Source organism: Ailuropoda melanoleuca, chromosome 9 (assembly GCF_002007445.2).
Source record: "Ailuropoda melanoleuca isolate Jingjing chromosome 9, ASM200744v2, whole genome shotgun sequence".
In the NCBI taxonomy this organism is placed as follows: Eukaryota; Metazoa; Chordata; class Mammalia; order Carnivora; family Ursidae; genus Ailuropoda; species Ailuropoda melanoleuca.
This window is the reverse complement of record NC_048226.1, coordinates 85,041,836-85,064,778: the sequence shown is the minus strand read 5'-3', so window position 1 is coordinate 85,064,778 and position 22,943 is coordinate 85,041,836. Positions and strand designations below refer to the sequence as shown.

The 22,943-nt window shown below is 34.1% G+C and overlaps 1 protein-coding gene across 1 annotated transcript in view; it reads left to right on the top strand.

Annotated features, from left to right (window-relative positions):
• Positions 1–22,943, top strand: part of MRPL13 (mitochondrial ribosomal protein L13) — a 44,684-nt gene that overhangs the window by 6,874 nt on the left and 14,867 nt on the right. Inside the window, exons 3-5 of the mRNA XM_002925533.4 lie at positions 7,830–7,923; positions 12,449–12,509; positions 18,809–18,895. Coding sequence (XP_002925579.1) covers positions 7,830–7,923; positions 12,449–12,509; positions 18,809–18,895 — 242 coding nt within the window. The remainder of the gene's footprint in view (positions 1–7,829; positions 7,924–12,448; positions 12,510–18,808; positions 18,896–22,943) is intronic.

The following is a 22,943-nucleotide window of genomic DNA, read 5'->3' as shown; positions in this document are numbered from 1 at the left end:
AGACCTGTAGATGGTCAGATTTGGTTAAGAGCAAGAACTTACGAGTTCCCTCCTTTCTCATACTTGCTGCTCTAATCTTTTTCTTCACTTACTGAAAATTTCAAAGTAAGCCCGCAACCTGTGAAATCTTTAAGGACAGAATTTGAATGTAAGGATTCTGTCATGTCGATCTTTGTTCTTCAGGCACTTAGTGCAATGTCTGGTCCTTCAGAGATACTTGTCAGAAACATTTTGTGGAATGACACTTTGGAGAAAATGTTTTACGAGCACAGTCAGTTCTCATTATTCGCTGTAGTCCCGTTCTTTAAAGTCTCCACGAATGCCGAATGAGAGTGAACACTGAACCATTGCTTCTAGGGGAGACACAAAGTTAGGTGCCTGTGAGCCTCTGGTCACATCATTTTTTGTCAGCCAGTCAGTACATAGTCTTGTTTGTTTCATGTGTTTCTGTTTAAAGACACCTTATTTAATATACATATTGTTGAACTCATGGCCAACCACAGAGTAGCTCATGGCTGAGCAGTGCTTATCTAACACACGTTTTCTTTGTAAGACACACTGCAGCCTTCTTGCACTGAGGAACAGTACACAGCACTTCAGCATCAAACTTGAGGGGTATTTACAAAGTAAAGTCACTTTAAAAAGCACAAAAATACCAAACAGCTAGCACTAAATGGATCACAAAGGGACATTTGTTTATAGTAAAAGAGTTGAAACAAGAGACCATATTACGTTATTTGACCTCAGTTGGAAACGAGTGTATTAAGCCACTCAAATTTTGCACTGATGTGCACATGTCTGCAAATGACTGGGAAAGTACTGCAGGTATTGAGATTATAAATAAATTTTGAGAGAATAGGCAAATTTAAATGTGGAATCCATGAACAGCGAGGAGCACCTGTACTTCCAGAGTAAAATGGTGATCAGCAGACTTATGCTTGACTAATTAGAAACCTCTTTACTTTAAACATCTCTTTTTTGGCAGACAAGGAGAATGCTGTAGTCCTAGAATTACCAAGTCATAGAAATTAATTCCTTAGGACTTCAGATATTTTGTTTACCTGCCTCATTTATACATGAGAAAACTAAAATCAGAAGAATAAAGTGACTCTCACTGTCACTCAGGTGCTATGTTATAACAGAACTGGGACTAGAACCCAGGTACTTGTTCCTTCAGATAATAAATTACCCATTCCACTTCACTGTGGTGATTCTTAGCTGCTTAAACTGTGTTTTCCTGCTGATTTCTTTTTTTACCTTAGCAGTGTTATTAACAAGGTGATATACAGTCAGATCTCTTAGGTTGTTTTTGTAGAAATACAAACAGTACAAAATTTTGGGAAAAGTAGGATTAGTAGTAATCTGACTTCCTTCTTAAAGTGTAGCACTTATCTGTTCACTGAATTAAAGTTCTGCTTTCCTTTAATCAGGTCATTATTGCAAAAGTATTCCTTAGGTACCTAATGAGAATATTCTTCTAGAACACCAGACAAGCTTTTGTGGCTGCCTATCCAGTCATCCTTTTCTAGTAAAGGAGAATAGCTTTTCTATTAAATTAAAAATTTACATTTTAAAGACAGTTATTTTTGTTTCACTATATAATTTAATATGTAACATATCAACAAAACTTTTTATATCCACAAGATGTCACTAAAATCAAGACTTAAATCGCAAGCAATTTTCAACTTACAAACATTTCATGTTGTAAGTTTATTTCTAACATTCATTAGTTTAATAAGCATTTATTAAGCATGTATTATGTGCTTACAATCACTGTAAACATGTTTTTTTGAAAATTGATGTAGAATTTCCCAGAAAAATGATACTATAAATGATGGTTGTATATCCATATTTATTATTATTTTAAATAAAAAATAAAAGTTAGCCAATAATGTATCTAAACATGATATATACGATATTTGAACTACTTTATAGGTCCAGTGGACTTTGCCAAGTGTTGCAGAAAACCGACTTTCCACTTACAAGATTATTTATTATGGAAAATGTGGTCGGGGTCAAGCTGGAAATGATGGAAACTAGGAAAAGCATTCCCTCCTCTTTCTAATTAGAGCTGCCCTTCTGAATTCGGGACCTAAGAGGTTTTTGAGCATGTTTCTTTGTCACTGTTGAATGAAAAGAAAGGGCACATGGTAATTTTTGGATTATGACTTACTCTTAATGAGGATTCCACTCTTTTTGCTGCTCACAGATTAAAAAATTGAGGAGGACTATTTGAGCATTTAAAAGAAGCAGAGAGGGGCACCTGGGTGGCTCAGTCAGTTAAACATCTGCCTTCAGCTCAGGTCATGATCCCAGGGTCCTGGGATCGAGCCCTGCATCAGGCTCCTTGCTCAGTGGGGAGTCTGCTTCTCCCTCTGCCCATCCCTTTGCCCCTCTCCCTGCTCGTGTTTTTTCTGTCTCTGTCTCAAATAAATAAATAAATAAAATCTTTAAAAAATAAATAATAAAAGAAGCAGAGAGAAACTTTTCTTTAGAATTTTCTAAAGTTATTATTAGATTATTCTAAAATACTCCTGATCTACATGAAATGAAACAAAATAAAAGTTGCACACAGTTCTTAACATTATAAATGCTGGCACCAGACAGTTAACAAAGATTAGATTAGCTCTAGTGTAATCTCTAGCATTTCTGCCTTGTAAGAATTGTTAGAAAAAAAAGTTCAGGATGCTGTTTTTAAAGCTACCAAGCTAACATATTTTTCTCTCTTACTATCGAATTCAGTATCAATTTATTTCAAATGTCAGTTACTGCAGCATTTTAATTTTGCAATCTTAATTATGCATTTCTTCTTCCGCTCCTAAATATCATCATACAAAGCAGTGAAGGAGAGTTTTGCTCCAGGTTACATCCAAAATACTTCTTTGGAAGTGAATATTTAGATATTATCAATAAATTTGAACAACACACCTTATTCCTATCACAGTGTCTTTACACTCAGTAGATTTTGTGGTAACCTACATGGTCGTCTATCATACTGGCTATGCACAAGTTTAGGGATGCCAAAAATAACACTGACCTAGGCATTTGGACATTGGTCTTTCAAGATTGGAAACAAAACGTAATGGCCAAAGCCAATTTTGTTATTTATCCCTAAATCAAAATAGCTATTTTTCAAACATTTCTCAAACCAAATCTTTTACGGAGACCCAATATATAAAAACAGTGCTGCACTGGGGTGCCTGTGTGGCACAGTTTGTTGAGCGTCTGGCTCTTGCTTTCAACCCAGGTCATGATCTCAGGGTCATGAAATAGAGTCCCTTGTCAGTCTCCAAGCTCAGCACAGGGTCTGCTTGACATTCTCTCTCCCTCTCCCTCTGCCCCTGTCCCCCACGCGCACTCTGTATCTCTCTCAAATAAATAAATCTTTAAAAAAAAACAAAATAAAGCAGTGCTGTGCTGGCTGAAGGAGGGAGAAGATGCTAGACCCTTGTTCCTTTGAGTCACCGTCTCAGAACCTGACATCTCCATCAAATACAGTTTTAAAACCACTAAGCTAAACCTAAGAACTTTAATTTTTTATTTTTTTAAAGATTTTATTTATTTATTAGAGCGTGCACAAGCAGGGGGAGCAGCAGAGGGAGAGGGAGAAGCAGGATCCCCACTGAGCAGGGAGCCTATCCTAGGATTCTAGTTCTATCCTAGGACTCTGGGATCATGAGCTGAGCTGAAGGCAGATAGTTAACCGACTGAGCCACTCAGGCGTCCCTAAACCAAAGAATTTTTAAAGAAGGATTTGATGCTGTGAAGGGGATGAAAAGACAAGCTACAGACTGAAGGGAAATATTTGCAAACCACACAGCCAACAAGAAACAAACACATAATTAGAAAATGAGCAAAATACATGACTAGTTGGCAAATAAACACATAAAAAGATTCAACATTATTAGCCATTAGGGAAATACAGATTAAAACCACAATGAGATATCACTGCACATCTGTCACAATAGCTAAAATAAAAAAATAGTGGCAACAACAAATGTTAGCGATGATGCAAAGAAACTGGATTACTCACACATCACTGGAAGGAATGTAAAATGCTACAGCCAGTCTGGAAAAGAATATGGCAGTTTCTTATAAAACTAAACATGAGTTTACGGTACATTGGTTGCACTTTCGGACCTTTGTCCCAGGGAAATTAAAACACAAAAACCTATACCAATTAATAATTCTTCTACTGCATTACTCTTTATCCCCCTATATTTATCAGCTCCTGGCATATTGTGTGTTTACTTGTTTGTTTATTGTCTAGATCGTTCCACTAGAATGTAAGATTTATTATGAACGAGGATTTCAGTTGCATTCATGGCTATATTCCCAACATCAAGAGCGGTAACCTGGCATTAGTAAGTAGTAAGAGGATTAATCAATCAAGCAGTGGAAAAAGAGTATAAAGCAGATTTTGTAAGAGAGCCCTACCAAACTTACGTATATCTCCATCTGAATCTACCCTAGTATGGAGTCTGAGTAGCTCAGACAATTTTGAATTTCAGGTCTGATTTGTAAGGTAAGAACTACGAGTATCTCCCATGAAATCTAAGAAAAGAATTGAATGGGATCCAGACATGATAGAACAAGCCCTATTTACATTAAAGTGAACACCAGGGATTTTTTTTTAACACTTATTGTGACCGGTAACTCCCATTATATAAGAGTCTACATTAAGAGTCTTCAGAAGGAAGCTTATAATGTAGTTTGAGGGAATAAAATTGTGCAAATGGTAGGACAAGATGGAATTAAATCAGTATCATAAGAGAAATTCAGGCATCTTTGTGGAATCAAAGGAAGTTGGTTTTGGCATTAGGAAAGGCTTTATGGAAGGACTAGTATTTATTTTGGAACTTGATATTTATGTGGAACTTAAATTTTATGGATAAAATTTAGCAAGTGGAAATAAATCAGAGTATTTCTAGTGGAAAGAACAAAGGAAAGGTTGGAGGATCTGTGTATACATTCGTGTGTGTGTGTGTGTGTGTGTGTGTGTGTGTGTGTGTGTTTTGAATAGAAATAATGGAATAAATGCTTCAGGGACTAGCAAGCATAGCAAGTAATATGGCTTACCTGGTACATAGTTTGGTGTGGGAAAGAACTAGTAAATAAGGCTAGAAAATTCAAGCCTATACTGTCGGTATCCTTGAATACCTTACCTGAAGAATTGGTACATGGTGAAGTACAAAAGTGATGAATAACTTCAACCTAGGAGCAGTATGTTGAGAAGGATTTCTGAGCTGTCCTCAGAACTTAGTAGAAAGGTGTGCATGATCGGTTCATGACTGATATCATTGCCTCCAGTTGACATTATACCTGCCACTTTTTTGCCATCCTGGTGTAGTAAAGAGGATAAAATTTGTCTCTGAAGTTACTAGAATTTTATTTGAATCTTAATTCATCACTTAATCAGCCATGCAGTCATAGCAGAGTTGTTTAACCTCTGATCTGTTTTCTCATTAAAAAATAAACTGGTGGGAGGGAGAAGGTGGATAAAGCCCACTTGAGATGATTGTGAGACTTACAATGCTAGAGAGTGAATGTAAGATGCCTCGCTCAGGCCCTTGCATGTGGACGGTTCTTTTCCTCTCAGGCAGTTTTGAGGAAAAAATGTGAGTTTTGGCTTAGGGGAGAAGAAGAGCCGAAACACTGTAGCTGTAGGACTGAGAAGTACCCCTGAGAGTATAACTCATCATGAGACCTTCAATCCCTGACCGGAAGTTTTTGAGTTTCCACTTTGATGGATTTTGTCTGAATTTATGTGGCACCTAATTTATTTATTTATTTATTTATTTATTTCATTTATTTAGTTTAGCACTGAATATTATAAAAAGGAGTCAAATAAGGTTACACATCTAAAATGAGAATTTTTACAAATAAACTCACAATTCCCATTCTAAAAATTACTTACTGAATCTTTCTCTAATTTTTTTTAATCTGAAAGGAATTAATTTCTCTTGGGACATCTCTTCATCAGGCAATGGAGTTCCAATTTATATACATCTGGTGCATATTATAAAGCATAATTTTTTAGTTAAAGAAATTTAGACAGAAGTAATTGTACTGTATTCAGGATTTCAGCCTTTAATGATATTGGCTTTTGTTTTAATATGTGATGCAATAAAAAACCCCAATATTTAATTGCTGGTTAGTTCTATTTAGAGTGAGAGAAGTGCTTCTAAGAATATATTTAATAGCGATCTGGCATAAGTTATTGAGGGAGAATAACTTTTCCCAGATTAGATGTTCATACCTTAGAGATGAAAGAACATGATTTTCATCTGCTCTGTGGTATTCTTTCTAATGTCCTTTGAAAGATCCTTTTTGATCTCTGCAAAAGAGAGTAGCTTTCTTTGAAGTAGCTCAGGTGCTTTTTGCATATTTAAAGCTTAAGTAACATTTTAAAAATAAATTCAGCTTTCGTGTAAAGTTAACGATTCCATTTTTCCTCCACCCAAGTGTCATGGAAAGAGCCAGAACAGGGTGTTAAATAACTTGGCGTGTGAGCTTTGGCAGATCACGTAATCTTAGCAGGCCTTAGCTTCTTCAGCTGTAAATGTCTGCTTGAAACTAAGGTAACTTCAGCATTCTCTGAAATGACGTAGATGTCTTCTTACCCTCTTTATTTGTTTTTCTGGTTCATTTGCCCAATTGCCTTAGTAGCCCACTGTGGGTCACTTTTAGGAACTTTAGGCAATTCACTAAATATAAGCTATCTTTTCAACCCACTCACAGCAAGCTTCCTGGGTCTTTCCTTCACATTCCTAGATTCCCTTTCTCTGTGGTAAAGAAAACCTACCTGCTTTATCCTCTTTCCTTTACCCTTGTTCCACGTAGACTATGTACTTCTCTCTGAAAATGCTATCATTCAAATTCAAAGCTCGGCATAGACTCTTACAATACAATCATTAGTTTTCATATATGGTATTTATTTATACTTATTTTTTCAGTCTTTTTTTAATAAGCTTTCAGAATCTTTTTAAGTTTCCCTATTAGTAGTAAAATAGGCATTTAAAAAATGTTTCTGATTATTTGATTTTGTGATGTATAGTGACTTCTGTGAAAACTACATGTTGACTTTTTAGCGTTTTTTTGTTTTTGTTTTTTTTTAGATGAACAGCCAAATTTAGGGCAATACTTTCACTGGAAAATTAATCTAATGCATATATTTTAATTTTCAGGTCATCTGTCATATTAGATATGCCTGTTGTCATAGTTGAGAGTGGCAGTTTAAATACAGCTAGTTAAAATGTGGGTGGAAAAAGCCTTGGGTTAGTAGTTAAGCATAAGATCATAGTACTGTATTGTTCTCTGAATTTGAGAAGAATAATCAGTTGTGATGTTTTACATTTGTTTTCAATTTGCCTATTGGTAAAACATATCTTTTTACTTCTATATGCATATTGTTTTCATTTTCTCTTATATTTTTAAGGGAAAGTTTGTATTAGATATTTAAAGGTATGTTAATGTAAAAATCTCAGCAAAGAATGATTATTAATGAGAAAAGACAATAGGAATAACAATAGTTTGCCTTTCAAAGAGGTATTGCTGTTATTGGCATCTTTATTATACTCTCTTTTACCTTCCAGCGTTGAGATTTTTCCAAATGTCTGGCCAACTCTTTCTATACTTAGATGTTATGTAAAAGAGGAACAGAACAGCAAAATCCTGTTCAAGGACTTTGGTGTTGCACTGTCACTTGTTTTATATTTTTTAATGTGCTGTTTAGACTTTGAAAAGCTTTATAAATAACCAAGATCATTTTTGCTTAAAGTCACGGCTTTCATCTAAAATCTTTTTTTCTTTGTTCTTTTTAAATCTAGGTGACTGTGGGGATCATGTTGTCATAATGAACACAAGGCACATTGCATTTTCTGGAAATAAATGGGAACAGAAAGTATACTCCTCACATACTGGGTAAGATAAAGCCATTGTCCAGCAGACATGTGAACAGACATGTGGAAAGATGCTTAGCATCACTAACCATCAGGGAAATGCCAATCAAAACCACAATGAGATACTACTTTATACTGGTTAGCATGGCCAGAATCAAAATGACAATAAATAACAAATATTGGCGAGGATGTGGAGAAAAAGGAACCTTCATGCACTGTGGTAGGATTGCAAACTGGTGCAGCCACTGTGGAAAACAGTATGGAGGTTCCTCAAAAAATGAAAAATAGAACTACCATATGATCCAGTAGTTCCATTACTAGGTATTTACCCAAAGAAAATGAAAACACTAATTTGTAAAGATATGTGTACTGCTATGGGTATTGCAGCATTATTTATAATAGGCAAGATAGAAAGACAATCCAAGTGTCCATTGATAAGTGAATGGGTAATGATGTACACATGTGCACAGGCACTGGAATATTACTCAGCCACAAAAAAAGGATGCAGTCTTGCCATTTGCAACAACATGAATGTAAAATGTTTAAGAGTCAGTCAGAGAAAGACAAATACCATATGATTTCACTTATATGTGGAATCTAAAAAACCAATGAATAAACAAAATGCAGAATCAGAGTTATAAAAACAGAGAACAAATTGATGGTTGCCAGAGGGGATGAGAGTAGAGGGGATGGGCAGAATGGGTGAAAGGGAGTGGGAGATACAGGCTTCCAGTTATGGAATAGTGAAGTCACAGGGATAAAAGGTACAGAATGGGAATACAGTCAGTGGTATTATAATAGCATTGTATGGTAACAGAGGGTAGCTACACTTGCGGTGAGCATAGCATAACATACAGAGTTGTTAAATCACTAAGTTGTATACCTGAAACTAATGTACATCATGTGTCAACTATAGTCAAAATAATAATAATAATAATAATAATAATAATAATAATAATGCCATTGTCAAGGAAGATAAATAGTTGAAATATATTACTTTAAAAATACTATTGGTCTTACTAGGGGTGCCTGGCTGGCTCAGTGGGAAGAGCATATGACTCTTCATCTCAGGGTTATGAGTGCGTGAGCTCCACATTGGGTGTAGAGATTATTATAAATAAATAAGTAAACAAACCCATCCCTTAAAAAAAAAAAGAATACTATAGATCTTACTTAAAAAGCTATTTTCAAAAATTGGCATTTAAGAAAATACTAATTTGCATATGCTACATATATAATTTACTCAATCAAAAAAAAACCCCAGAACTATACCAAATACTAGTTATTACTGACAGTATTTGTTTTTCCTAGAAGCTTTTCACATAACCTCTCTAATTTAGATTATTCTCATTTTTTAGTCAATCTTCTCAATATTTTCTTTCTGTCTATTATAATTCATATTACTGCTATTTCCTGAACCATCTTGAATATCTGAAAATACATGAGATGGTTAAGGAATGGTGAATAAAATCCCAAGTTTGGAAGATATCTAAAATCCCCACAACATACATTTCAACATCCAGGTCTCTCTGCCAATGTTTGAGTAATAGCCATCTCGTGGCCTGTAAGGCAGCCCATTCATTACACCTTTAAAATGGTTTAAATTTTAGAAAGAGCTGTATGCTATTGAATCATAATCTGTTTTTTCTCTAGCTTTCATACTGGTCTTAGTTCTCTTTGGACAGTATAAAATAGTTATATCTCTTCCACAGGACATTCTTCAAATAATTTTGAGGCAGGGATCAGTAAGAGCCCATTGATTTGTCTTTTCCAGGTTAAACATCAATAGTTCCTTCAGAGTTCTTCATATGGCTTCCCTTCAGCTGTTGCTTTTATATCTTAGTCACTCTGTAGACAGTCATTTCTTGTCAGTGTCTTTCTTAACTAAATGTACTCAACTGGCTATGTTCTGATGGTTTCCTAGTATCATGGGAGTCCTCCATCTTTCAGTTGCAATCCTCTATTGCAACAAAACTTTTCTTTAAGACCATATCACTGGGTAGTACACTGAGTTCATGATCAGCTAAAACACGCAAGTCTTTCTTAAACATGCTGCTGTTCAACCATGTATCTTCCTTCTTGTATGTTTTAGTTGCATTTTAACCCAACTGCAATACCTTAAGTTAAATTTTATCTCCAGCCTTTTAAAATCTTTTGAGATCTTGATTGGGTGTCGTGATACTAGGAAACCATCAGTGCTCTTCACTTTGTTACTTCACTTCACTGGAGGTACCACTCTTACTATGCTCATAACACTGTTACATTATGTAGTCAAAATTTAACTCTCTAATTGTAAAAATGTTAATATATGATAAGTTTAGAAAATGCAGAAAAATTTAAAGGAAGAACTAAAAATCATTTTTCATCCTGTGGACTAAACATTTTAACACATATACAAGTTTATATCCTTTTTCACTTTATATAAAATTCCCAGAAAGCTGTTTTATAAATATCATTGTTAGTCACTGTGTAGGAGTACACAATACAGCATATATAATGATTGTTGTATTTTTTAAAATTAAAATTTTTAGTTTCATAAAGAGCTGAAAAACATCTTTATCCATTAGGCTTTCTCAATATGTAGGGTAATCTAAAATAAAACTAGAAATGTAATGAATTTCAAGATCAAAGGGATGATAATAGGTCTTGTAAGAGGTATTTCCAAACATGACTTGAATATTGCACTAGGAGAGCATAAGAATGCCTGTTGTAAAACTGCTGACACCGTACTGTCATTAAAAATGATTTCATAATAGGATTCTGCTACTTTGATGGGCATCTGATTGTTTACATTTACATTATAATAAGATATCAAGGCTTTCCTTAGCACTTTCTCTACACATTTTATCTATTAAGAATATTAATCCACTATTAGTTTACTTTTCACGAATTTTTTTATGATGTTCTTTGTTGTATGGTTATTTAACTTTTATATAATTAAATCTCCTTTTTCCCTTGTATTTTCTTCTATGTTTTCCAGCCTCAGAAAATCTTTTCTTGTCTAAATATTTCATAAACATTCTCTTCTTGTGGTTTTGGAGGTCAGGCGAGATGTGTATTTGTGAACCTTGAACTTTGACATCTAACTGTCCAGTCATCTAACGTGTGTTGGTATGAGTTAGAAATACAGCCTACTGTTAGATACCTCGATAGAATTGACTTAGTCATTTTTCCTGTGGACAAGGTACTTTCATATTTGTTGTATATCCCCAGCACCCAGCAAGCACAATAGGCATTCAGTATTTATTGAATTAATTTGAATTGAAAAAAAATTTGACTAATATTTAAAACAAAGTTTCTTTTCTTCCATTCATGCTATCCCTGGAGGAAGAAGTGTAATTACTTTTTCATCAGTAAAAATCAACTGAGTATTATTACATTATTCAGGTCATTCATCTACTCGGAATTTTATGCTCTCTCTCCAGAATCTCCTGAAAGAAAATGTAAATGGTATTGTGCTTTAGAATTTGGCATCCCAGTGTTAAAAACAGAAAGGTGATCTTTAGTGTAGAAGGTGTAAAGTACTTTTTTCCATGGAGAGAATGAATACAGGAATTGAAGTCTAGACAGGTATTTCTTTTTCTGAAACTGAAATTCCTTGAAACAAATGCAAGAGTATCACTTTGAAAATTACCCATCTTTCTCGGCAAACTTCTAAATCTGTTTTCTTAAATTTTGTTCCTGAAATGTGGTTCTTTCAAATGTTTTCAAGTCTTTTTAAAAGAAACTTATGAAAGGAATCATATTTAGGTAATCTTTAACTTCTTTTGCAGAGTGCACTGAGTTTATGTTTTCATTTCCCCTTCCTCAGAATCATTTAGGCTTTATTTATCTGTTCAGCATAATGAAACCTTACATCTGCATATTGTTTTTGTTTTAAATTTCTTAAGCACTTTCACAAACATTTTCTCATTTTACTCTTGTAAAAATCTTGAGAGGTAGATGGAGCAGATAGTGTCATTTTCTTATGTGAATAAACTCTTACATAAAAAGGTAAAATGAGTTAACTAATATTATACAGTAGCCACTGGCAAACCTAGATTCTAAACTGGGATATGGAATATCCAAGTTACTAAGCTGCCACCAATACTAAGTGGTATACCAAGACCACCAAGTGGTCTATCACTGTTTTCCCCAAACTTGACCCTAGGTTATACAGATATTCTGACTTGGCAGGAAATGTGAAGCATATGGGCTCACTGCTTTTTCTTTCTTAATTCAAGCATAATAAACTACCCCATAATGAATGAATGAGTGAATGAATGAATGAATGAATGAAAATTTTAATTCCCTAGAAAGATAATTATGCCAAGAATTTTCCAAGATGTGGAACTTTTATGAAATAATGATAGTTGACCACTTAAGAAGAACAGCATTTCAAATAGCATAGATTACTACTTAATTTTTTAAGACACTAATGAACAGCATAGTTTCCCAAAACAAGAATAATTTCATAAAGAATAGTTTTCATATTATAAAACAATATTCATTTCAAGAATACTATATCATAGCCTACTCCCAGTTAATGTCTTTGCTTCTTTTCACAGCTATCCAGGTGGATTTAAACAAGTAACAGCTGCTCAACTTCACCAGAAGGATCCAGTAGCAGTAAGTTTATTGTATTTTTTTATTATTTATCATCTGTGGAAAGACTGGTTCAGAAACTGTTTTTCCAGTCTTGCTTCTCTTCTAATGTAGCTAGCATGCAAGGCTATAAATTCTGTACTTTCACTGTGTCTCACAAGTTTTAATAAGTATTAACGCATTATTATTCAATTCTATATATTTTCTAATTAGTATTCATACTATGTTTTGCATGTAGCCAAACAATTTTGTTGCTTTTCTTTTTAATTGCTTGATACCAGCCTGATTACCTAGAATATGATAATGTTCATTTGAAAACATCTCAGAGAGAGAGCGTTGTTTGTATCTATGTATGTTTATATATCCATTATATCAAATATGCAAAATATGTTGTTCTAATCAAAAGTCTTAACCTTTTTTTGTTCATTTGATTTATTGATTACCTGAAAGAGTTATGTTACAATCTCAATTGTGGATTTATTTTTTCCCTGTAGTTCTATCAGGTTTTGCTTTGTATGTTTTGAAGATTTAGTGTTAGATGAATTTAAGTTTGGAATTATACTATTCCTAAGAATTAATCAGCGTATGTACTGGCCCTTTTTATCTCCAATAATGCTTTTTAACTCCAGGTGTATTTTTTTTTTTATATTTTAATAAGCTGTATCAGCCTTCTTTTGATAGTGCCTGATATGCCATTTTACTTTACATTTAAATTGAACTAGATTTTATTTTTTCCTCTCTTTCTTTCTTGCCTTTTTTGGATTGAGTTTATTTATTATTATTAAGATTAATCTATATCTTTACTTTCCTCCAGATCAAATCAAGGTCCTTAGAAGATTTTTAATACCTACTTTCCCTCACGATTCTTTTCTCTATTCAACAATTTTTAAAACCCTTCCGATTTCAGTATTCTTGTTATTCTTGTTACTGTTTTACATAGTAAAACATAATAAAACATTTGAAACATTTGAAAGAACCACATTTCAGGAACAAAATTTAAGAAAGCAGATTTAGATTTTTTATGATTCTCTTTGCTTATAAATCCTTTCACATAACAGCCTTCCTTTGGGATTAATTTCCTTCTAGAAATACTTCTTTTTACATTCCTATCATAACATTCTTTTAATAGTAAACACATTTTTGTCTGAAACTATATTTTTGCCTTCTTTCCTGGAAGTTAGTTTTGCTTATTCAGTAATGTGATTCTAAGATAACTATTTTTCCCTCTCACCTGTTTGAAGCTATTGTTCAAACAGATTATAGCTTCTGTTACTGCTATTGATAAGTTACATGTCAGTTTAACTGTTTCTTTGTATGTATTTTGTCTTCTTTTTGGATACTTTTGAGATCTTTACTTTCGTTTTCCTGTTTCTGTTCAAGTCTTGTTTTGCTTGAGGACTGGTATCTTCAGTTCTGAAAATTTGTCAGCTCTCATGTCTTTTAAATATTGGTCCCTTTATTCTTTTTTTTTAAATTATGTTAGTCACCATACAGTACATTGTTAGTTTTTGATGTAGTGTTCCATGATTCATGTTTGCGTATAACACCCAGTGCTCTATGCAATACGTGCCCTCCTTAATACCCACCACCGGGCCAGCCCATTCCCCCACTCCCCTCCCCTCTGAAGCCCTTTATTCTTTATCTGTTCTTTCCCATTGAAAATCTGATACTTACAGTAGATTGTCTCATTTCATTGTACATGATTCATTAGCTCTCTTTCAAATTTTATGTCTCCCCATCTATACTGCATTGTCAATAATTTCTTTATGTCTATGTTCTGGTTCTCTACATTTTTACCTATATCTCATCTGATCAATCCTTTTATTGAGTTTCTACTTTGAATTATTATATTTTTTTCTTGAAGATTTACTATTTGTCTTTTTTTCAAGTTTGCTGGTCAGTTTTATTAGTTTTTCTGTGTCTTTGGCATACTTTGGTTCCTTCTTATATTTTTTAAGCATAGTAAACATAATTCTTGGTGTTTATATCTGATTCTAATATTTGTGGTCTTTGTGGATCTGTAATACATTGTTTCTGCTCAGGATACTTGATAAGCTCATGTACCTTGAAACTTCATCACTGAGAGTTCTTTGAGATCTATATCTTCAAAGTGGATTTCTTCATAAAAATTTGCTTAGCGGGGGCACCTGGGTGGCTTAGTCAGTTAAGTGCCTGACTCTTGGTTTCCGTTCATGTCATGATCTCAGAGTTTTGAGATCAAGCCCCATGTCAGGCTTTGCCTTCAGTGAGAGTCTGCTTGAGATTCTCTCTCCCTCTGCCTTTCCCCCCGACACATGCTCTCTCTCTTTCTATTTCTCTAAAAGAAATAAATTAATTAAAAAAAAAAAAAAAGATTGGCCTAGCTTCTGACAGGTGCATGGGGCTGTACCAACCTAAGACCTCTTTAAGCTATACTTTATAGACTTCTGGGTTTTGATCTCCATTTTAAAAAGGGTGAATTTGGGGCCTCGAGGGCTTGTGCAGTCAGGCTCATAGTTCTATGTTTCCTATCAGGAAAGATTTTTATTTTTTAATTTCCCCACTCTATACCCTGGATATTGACTTCTATTGAAAATCTAGGTTTATGAGGAAGTCTTTGATCCTACTTCCTGACCAGAAAAAGGGGTAGTCCTTTGAAATCCAAGCCCTGCAATAAGCTGATGCCCTCTGGGCAAATGCCAGCCTTAGGACTCTTTTTTGTACTACTTTCTCCTACTTCTGGCCTCTGGTTGCTTCCATGCTTTAGAAAAGATTTTTTAAACAATATTATTAATTTCATTAATATTTATCATTTGAGTTATGTATTAGAAGTTTCTAATCTAAGTGTTAGCTGTCAGTATTGCTAACAACAGCCTCCTGTTGCCATTTCACAATTTTATTTTTCCTTCCTTAATTCTTTATAACTCAGTCTTTGAGCTATGCTCATAGAATAGATAACATTTTCCCCATTAGGAACTATTTTAGCTTTATACCTAAATACATTCATAATTGAACAAAGTGTTATGCTGTGAAGACATTCGTTTTTATTTCCCTACAATGGTGAATAAAAATAGCTATCCATTGTCAGGATACAATCATTTGTTTGGTGTAATACTGCCTAAAACTTTCTTGGAGGTGAAGGAAGGGACATATTTTATTAAAGTAAGACCTAACATAAATTTGGAAGTTCCATGCTTTCCTATTTATTTTTACATCTTATCATGTATAGGTGTTTTACAAAAATATGCTCAGAGGTTGCTTAAGAAGTATTTAACGTTCTGTTTCAAAACATGTTTTTAGGGGCGCCTGAGTGGCGCAGTCGTTAAGCGTCTGCCTTCGGCTCAGGGCGTGATCCCTGCGTTTTGGGATTGAACCCCGCATCAGGCTCCTCCACTGGGAGCCTGTTTCTTCCTCTCCCACATTCCCCCCCGCCCCGCCTTGTGTTCCCTCTCTCGCTGGCTGTCTCTCTCTGTCAAATAAATAAAATCTTTAAAAACAAAACAAAACAAAAAACCATGTTTTTAGACTATTACAGGTCAAATAAAATATCCCGTTTGACTATTTAGATGGATTGCATAAAATGGTATTAAAAAGTTGTAACAACAAATTGTAGTTTTAATATTTGATAAATATTTTAAAATTTTAAATTTCTATGTTATTCAGGCATACTCACTATACACTAGGAGGCAGTGTAGTCCCAACTTTTTTATAAGAATTTGGCAGTAGATAACATTTGTAGAAATTGTTTCAAGTTATGTTTTATAAACAAATATTAAAATGCATTACAGAATGTTTAATGAAGGCCTAGAAAATAATTCAAAATTAAATCCATTTGAATTGTTACCTCGTTTAAATAATGTGATTTTTTCTTTTTAATTCTTAATTTTGACTTTGTATTTTGAAAAAGAATGGCTTGTTAAGGAAGAGGTCAGTTATTTTATTTCCAAATCAAATACTTAAGTGTTTGTCTGGAACAGTAGGTCTTCTGCCAGCACATAATCTGCTAATCAGTACTTGGTGTATGGGCTTGTAAGAGAACTTGTTTCATAATGCATCGTTCTGATTATTAGTACAGTCCTGGATTATTCTTTGTAAAATACATTAATACATTTAAATTGTTATTAGTAAGTTATTAAATATTTCAAAAATATTTTTATAATTACACAGATCATTATTTGTAAACTCAAATAAATATGTTGATTCAGCCTTTCCTTATCCCTCTATTATATATTTTAGTTTCATTAATAGCTTCTTTGTCCTTCTTTTTTCTTTTCTTTTTTTAAGTTTTTATTTATTTAAATACTGTCTACACCCAATGTGGGAGCTGAACTCACAACCCCAAGATCAAGAGTTACATGCATTTCTGACTAGGCAACCAGATGCCCCACCTCTTCGTCCTTATATTTTTTTCTCACATGGTTCCTTTCTTATATTCCCCCCCGCCATAGTTAATAAAGTTATTTTGTGTGAAACAAATGGTACATGCCCTGGTTTACAGATGCGGAAGGTCTTTAATATTTACTAACCTCACTTTATTCTGTCTCTCTTTCTGAATTCCTTGGAACTTATGCTTAAGCCTATAATTACTTGAGCTATAATTACTTGATTGCATACACACATTGTGTTCTATTATTTGGGGTGTATATTGTTTGTATTTTTGCCTTTTTCTCTACCCCGTTGAATTAAAACCTTTTTACATTTCCTAGCTTTCTCTGATTTGACTGTTATATTTGCATTTTTTAATAGGGCAAGTTTTAAAAAACCAACTTGTTAATTCAAGTGACTACAACACTTTTTTTAAGACTATGAACCCTAAATGCCATATAACCCTACCACAACAATAAAATTGCTATCGGGATATTCAGAGGATATAATGACTAGCTTATCCAGAAAAGATGCTCAGTAGTCTTAACAATGTCAGTTTCGGCTTAAGACTTTTACAAATTAAAAATGTTGAAGACGAGTATCTAGATCAATGCTGTCCAGTAGAAATTTCTGTCATGAGGTTCTATGTGTGCACTGTCAAACGTGATAGCCACTTGCCACCTGTGGCAATTGGCCACTTGTGTGACTGAGTAACTGAATTTTTAATCTTTAATTTCTTTTCACAATAGAAATCTCTATTAAAATCTCCAGGACACAGAGTATTAATAGCACTAAACTGGAAAATATATATGGGATGCCATTAGCTTTTGTATGTAGTAAGGTTTTGTAGTCTGATTTGATGAGAAAATTAAAGAAATAGGAAATCCTCTTATAGTGCAACACTGTTCTAATATGTATAGTTTTAATGGGTTTAACTTTAATATATGTCAAGTCGTATTCTTGGATTATGTGTACAGATGGTAAAAATTGATGCAGCCCTCCACATGTCCCTATCAGCAGCTTTATGGAGACCTCGAAGTCTATTTGTATATACTAAGTACCAGCAGGCCCCCAGGAGATCATGGAACACAGGGTGACACTGTGTGACATTCTCTTGACAAAGGATATATCAAATCACGTTCAGACCAACAAAGAGGATAATCTTAAAAAGGAAAAAGTAAATCACGGCAAGGTTAGTTTGCCATCTTGGGATTGCATATGGTAGAGAGATGGGACTTTTTGTCTTCTTGAGAAGTTACAGAGAGAAACACATTATAGGTGTGATTGCATTTACTATGTGTCTGTTCTGGGAGTAAGACCACTGCCTGGTTTGAATTCCAGCACCAGCACTTATTAGATTTATGAAATTGGTTCTTTAACCTCACTAAATTTGTTTTCTCATGTGTGAAATGAGACTCAGCGTCATAAACAAGACAACAAATATGATGTCGCTGACCACTGTACACACAGTAAGTTTCCAGTGAATGTTAACTGTTACCATTGTTGTAGATTTGTGACCTATGGAGTCATTCTCAAAACTGTATAGTCACGCTTACTTTATGAATTTGAAACCTCCTGATCTACCTGGAGGAAAGAGGATTTAAGGCCTCCCTGGGTTCTGCGCTATTCAGTACGTGACAGATTATTTGAGCCATAGGTTCTTGTACAAGCTTAGAGAATTTCTTCTTATTCTAGCTAACATCAGCACATATGTAGATTATTTGTAATCTCTTCCTATTGTTCTTTTCTTTAAAACTAAATTAAACCAAATAGAGCCTAAAGAAAATAGTAGTAATGCACAAAACAATGACAATTCCTTTGCTGTTGCTGCCACATATCTAAATTGGTCCTAATTTCTTTCCTTTCATTTCTGCTGTGTCTTAGCCCACTTGTTTTTGTCACTCTCTCTAAATGTGGTTGCCTTCTTAAATGCCAAATCAGATTTTTCTGGTTGAGTCCTACATATATCTGTTTTTCAGATTGTGAAACTAGCTATTTATGGCATGCTGCCAAAAAACCTTCACAGAAGAACTATGATGCAGAGATTGCATCTTTTCCCAGATGAGGTAAGTCAGTGGTCGTTGGTAATGATGCTGCAACAAGGAACATGGCCAGAGCCCCTCTTAAATTGAGGGTATTCATTGCTAATTTCATCAGCTATAAAAAGCACGAATTTCGTTTACATTTTATGTGACTAGTAGCAAACCTTGTATGATCGTGGATTAATAACTTAGTTTTGATTGCTATTTTCCTTGATTTAATTTTAGAATACTTTTTCCTAACTCAGAATTTACTCAGCTAAAAAAGTACTTAAAAATAGTTTTATGTATTACTATTAAACTATTTTAAGTCCTTAGTTTTTTTCTTTAGTATAATATAACGAAACAGTAGAGGTTCTATAATTAAATAGTTGAGTCTAGGCTCAGGAATCAGACTGTCTGGATTAGAATTCATGCTCCACCATTTACTGACTTTATGGCCATGGGTGGTTACTTATTATGTATGTTTTCTCATCTGTAAAATGGAAATAATTAAATGAGATTGTGGTAAGGGTTAAATGAGGTAACATTTGTATTGTGGTAAGGGTTAAATGAGGTAACATTTGTAGACATTGTGGTAAGGGTTAAATGAGGTAACATTTGTAGAGGGCTTAGAACATGCCTGACACAGTAAGTGCCAGTTGCTATCATACTGTGGTTGTGAGTGTTGTCCTTATAGTTCTTACTAAAGGAATAATGTAGGAATAATTCCAGAACACCAAGTTATATCAACTATTTAAGCCCCTGTGTGCTCTATTTAGTTAGCTTAATGCATGAGTAAATTATTCATGCTTTTATCAAAATGGTTAATGTATTACCTTTGCTTTGCATGAATGAATAGAATTTTCCATTCACTTTACTTCTGAGGTAACAAGTATGGAAGTTATGTCATCATCTAAGAATAAATGACCTTCATGAAATCACAGTATTTAAACTTCTAGTTCTGATTGTACTGTCCCATTTTTTTTAGGATCTGTAATTTCTAAAAGACACACACACACACAAATGTGTATATATAGATAGATAATCTTAGTTATAAGGCAGTCATGTTTGAATGTGGATGTTGTAAGTATTCATGGTAGTTCAGTTGAACAGCAAATTACTTAAATAATTTCAGACCATAAAATTAATGGGCCCATTTCCCCAAAAATGGATAGTCAAATATTCAAAAGCTTCATAGCACATTTTGTTGTCCAGGCCATAGGGAAGTAGACACTCATAGATTGCTGTTAGGAGTACAAAATGGTGCAACCCATAAGGAATCTGAGAATTTGGTAACATTATATATAATACAATACGTACATAAGGAGATTCATGCTCGGTCCAGCAATCTGTTTACTCTGAAGATGCACAAGATTATTGTTTCCACATTATTTATAATAATAAAATAATAGAAATAAGAGTTTATTCATAGGTAATTAGATAAACTATATTATATCCATTCAGTTGAGTACTGTGTAATTATAAAAAGAGAATGCCAAATATTCTTGTAACTGATGATTTTTTCCAAGACATATTGGTAAGTTTAAAAAAGCAAGGTGAGAAAATACAGAGAGCATACTACCTTCTGTATGCATATATATGTATATATGTTTACACACACGTACATACTATATGTGCTTCTTTTTGCATAAAGAAACTCAGGGAGAATAAATAAGAAGATGAAGTTGGCTACTTATGGAAGCATGGGCACAAAAAGATGGAAGGAATAGGGAAGAGAATAAGGTTTTTGGAGAATGCTTTTTAGATTATTTTTTTACTTTAGCTTTCCTATATTAAATTTTCATTCAGGGGGTGCCCTGGGTGGCTTAGTCGGTTGAGCCTTGATTTCAGCTCAGGTCATGATCTCAGGGTTGTGAGATCGAGCCCCACAGTTGGCTGCGTGCTCAGCTTGGAGTCTGTTTGGGATTTTCTCCCTCTCCTTCTGCCCTCCCCCTGCTCGCTCTCTCTCAAAATAAATAAATAAAATCTTTTAAAAAAACAAATAATGTGACAGCACTAGTAGAAATAAGCACAACTAGTGCCCAGATTTTGTTTTCTAAGTGCTATTCCTTATTAAAAGGAACCTGGTTCTCATTGGAGAAATGGTTGATTCTAGATCTGGAGCAGAAAAAGAACAAAGTTACTATGGAGTATACACGTGCACATAATTATTATTTCTGCATTGTTCATACTGGTAAAATAATAAGTAACAGGAAGTAAGGCAGTGCTCAAAAATGGATGGAGAAATATAAGAGAACATGGGAGGCATGTTGAATTGGTGCCTGCTCACCAAATACGGAACTGCATGAGCCTCAAAATGAATGATAATAATAATGAATTACATTAAGTAGAAGACAAAAGCCTGTGAGCCCATGATGATAGTCCAAAAATTATTTTTAACTTGTTATAATTTCCCTTTCCTTTCTGGAGAAGGAAAAGCTTTTCCTTAGAGAAGAATGTCATCTAAAAAATGTAGAAAAGTCACCATTATCAGCATATTCTATAGTCACTGGGTAAAAGATTATTGTAGAACAAGATACACAATTTTAAAACATCATGTCACAGAGTACTTACTATTTGAAAGGAGAAAAGATACTTTTTAATGTTAAAGACATCTTGTGGACACCAACATAACCAAGAGATCAAACATATCATTAGTATGGGACAGACTGGCATCACGTGCCTCCTGCTATGAATAAAGCACTGAAGACCCAACATAAACTATATATTGCGTCCCATCAAAAATGTTTGACTTTAAAGAAGAAATAATCCTACAAATCCAAATAAAAGGGCATTCTATCACTTAACTGGCCTGGACTCTTCAAAACTTAATCTCATGAATGACAAAAAGCAGGGCAAGGCTTTGGGTTAAAAGAGACTAGCCTGTAGAACTTATTATGTATGTGAAACAACATAGTAACAGCATAATAACTAAATGTAGCATGTGACCCTTGACTGGATCTTAGACTGAAAAAAGATACATAAGACAATATTTTATCAGTTTGGGAAATTTGAATATATACTTATATATCAGATAGAAAGTATTTCATCAATGTTAATCTTCCTAAGCATGAATTTGTAATGTGGTGACATAGGAGACAATCCTTATATTTAGAAGATACACACTGAAATACCTAGGGATGAAATGTTTACAAATTACTCTCAAGTGGTTCAGCCAAAGTGAAAGTTTGTGTATGTGTGTTTGTATTTGGTGAAAAGAAGGAAAGCAAACATGTCCTATTTTGACAGTTGGTGAATTTAGGTGAAAGAGGAGTGTTCACTGTATTCTCAGAATTTTTCTGTAGATTTGAAATTTCTTTGGAAATTGATAAAAGTAATAACTGATCACCTGCCCCCTGTTTCTTCCACTCATTCTTTTCCTTATTCCCCCCATTTAGGTTAATATTTCCCTCTGTGCAGAGAGAATGATTAAATCTCTTAAGTCTCTGTGAACACATTCGGTTAGCGTGTTTGGGTTACCTTCTCGGTGGGCAGATTAAAAGAGGTGCTTCCCCTCTTCCTGGTTTCATGTGTAATACCTAATCAACAACTTTCATTCCTCGTTTTGCAGTTTTAATCCATTCTTTCAGTAAATTGCTCTAATAGTGGGGAAAATTTGTAAGCTCATTTCGGTCAGAATTCTCTTCAATTCAGCAAACATTTACTAACCCACTATGTTCCACACCCTCTGCTGTGTAAGCACTTGGCAACTTTTAAAATTGTCTTTGTGAATGATAGAGGGACTTTTTTTTAATGGCTTCCCAAAGGAGTGTGAAATATTCATAAACTTTTACAAATACCAAACTGGCAAGTAGACTTTTTCAGGAAGTAAAAAATTAGAGCAACTTAATATTTATATGTCCAGGCATCCTCTCCTTGTTCCAGTGCTGTGTAATTAAACTTAACAGATTTGAATACATCAGGGAAGGGATGTTAAATATTTTTAAAATGCTTCTCAGTGAAGAAACACATTGTCAGTAGTATTTTTTTTATTTTGTATATATTGGCAGTGACTCACCCTATACAAACCATAATTTTAAAAAGCCAACCTAAGTTTTTTAAAATATTATTAAAATCTTGTCATATTAGATTT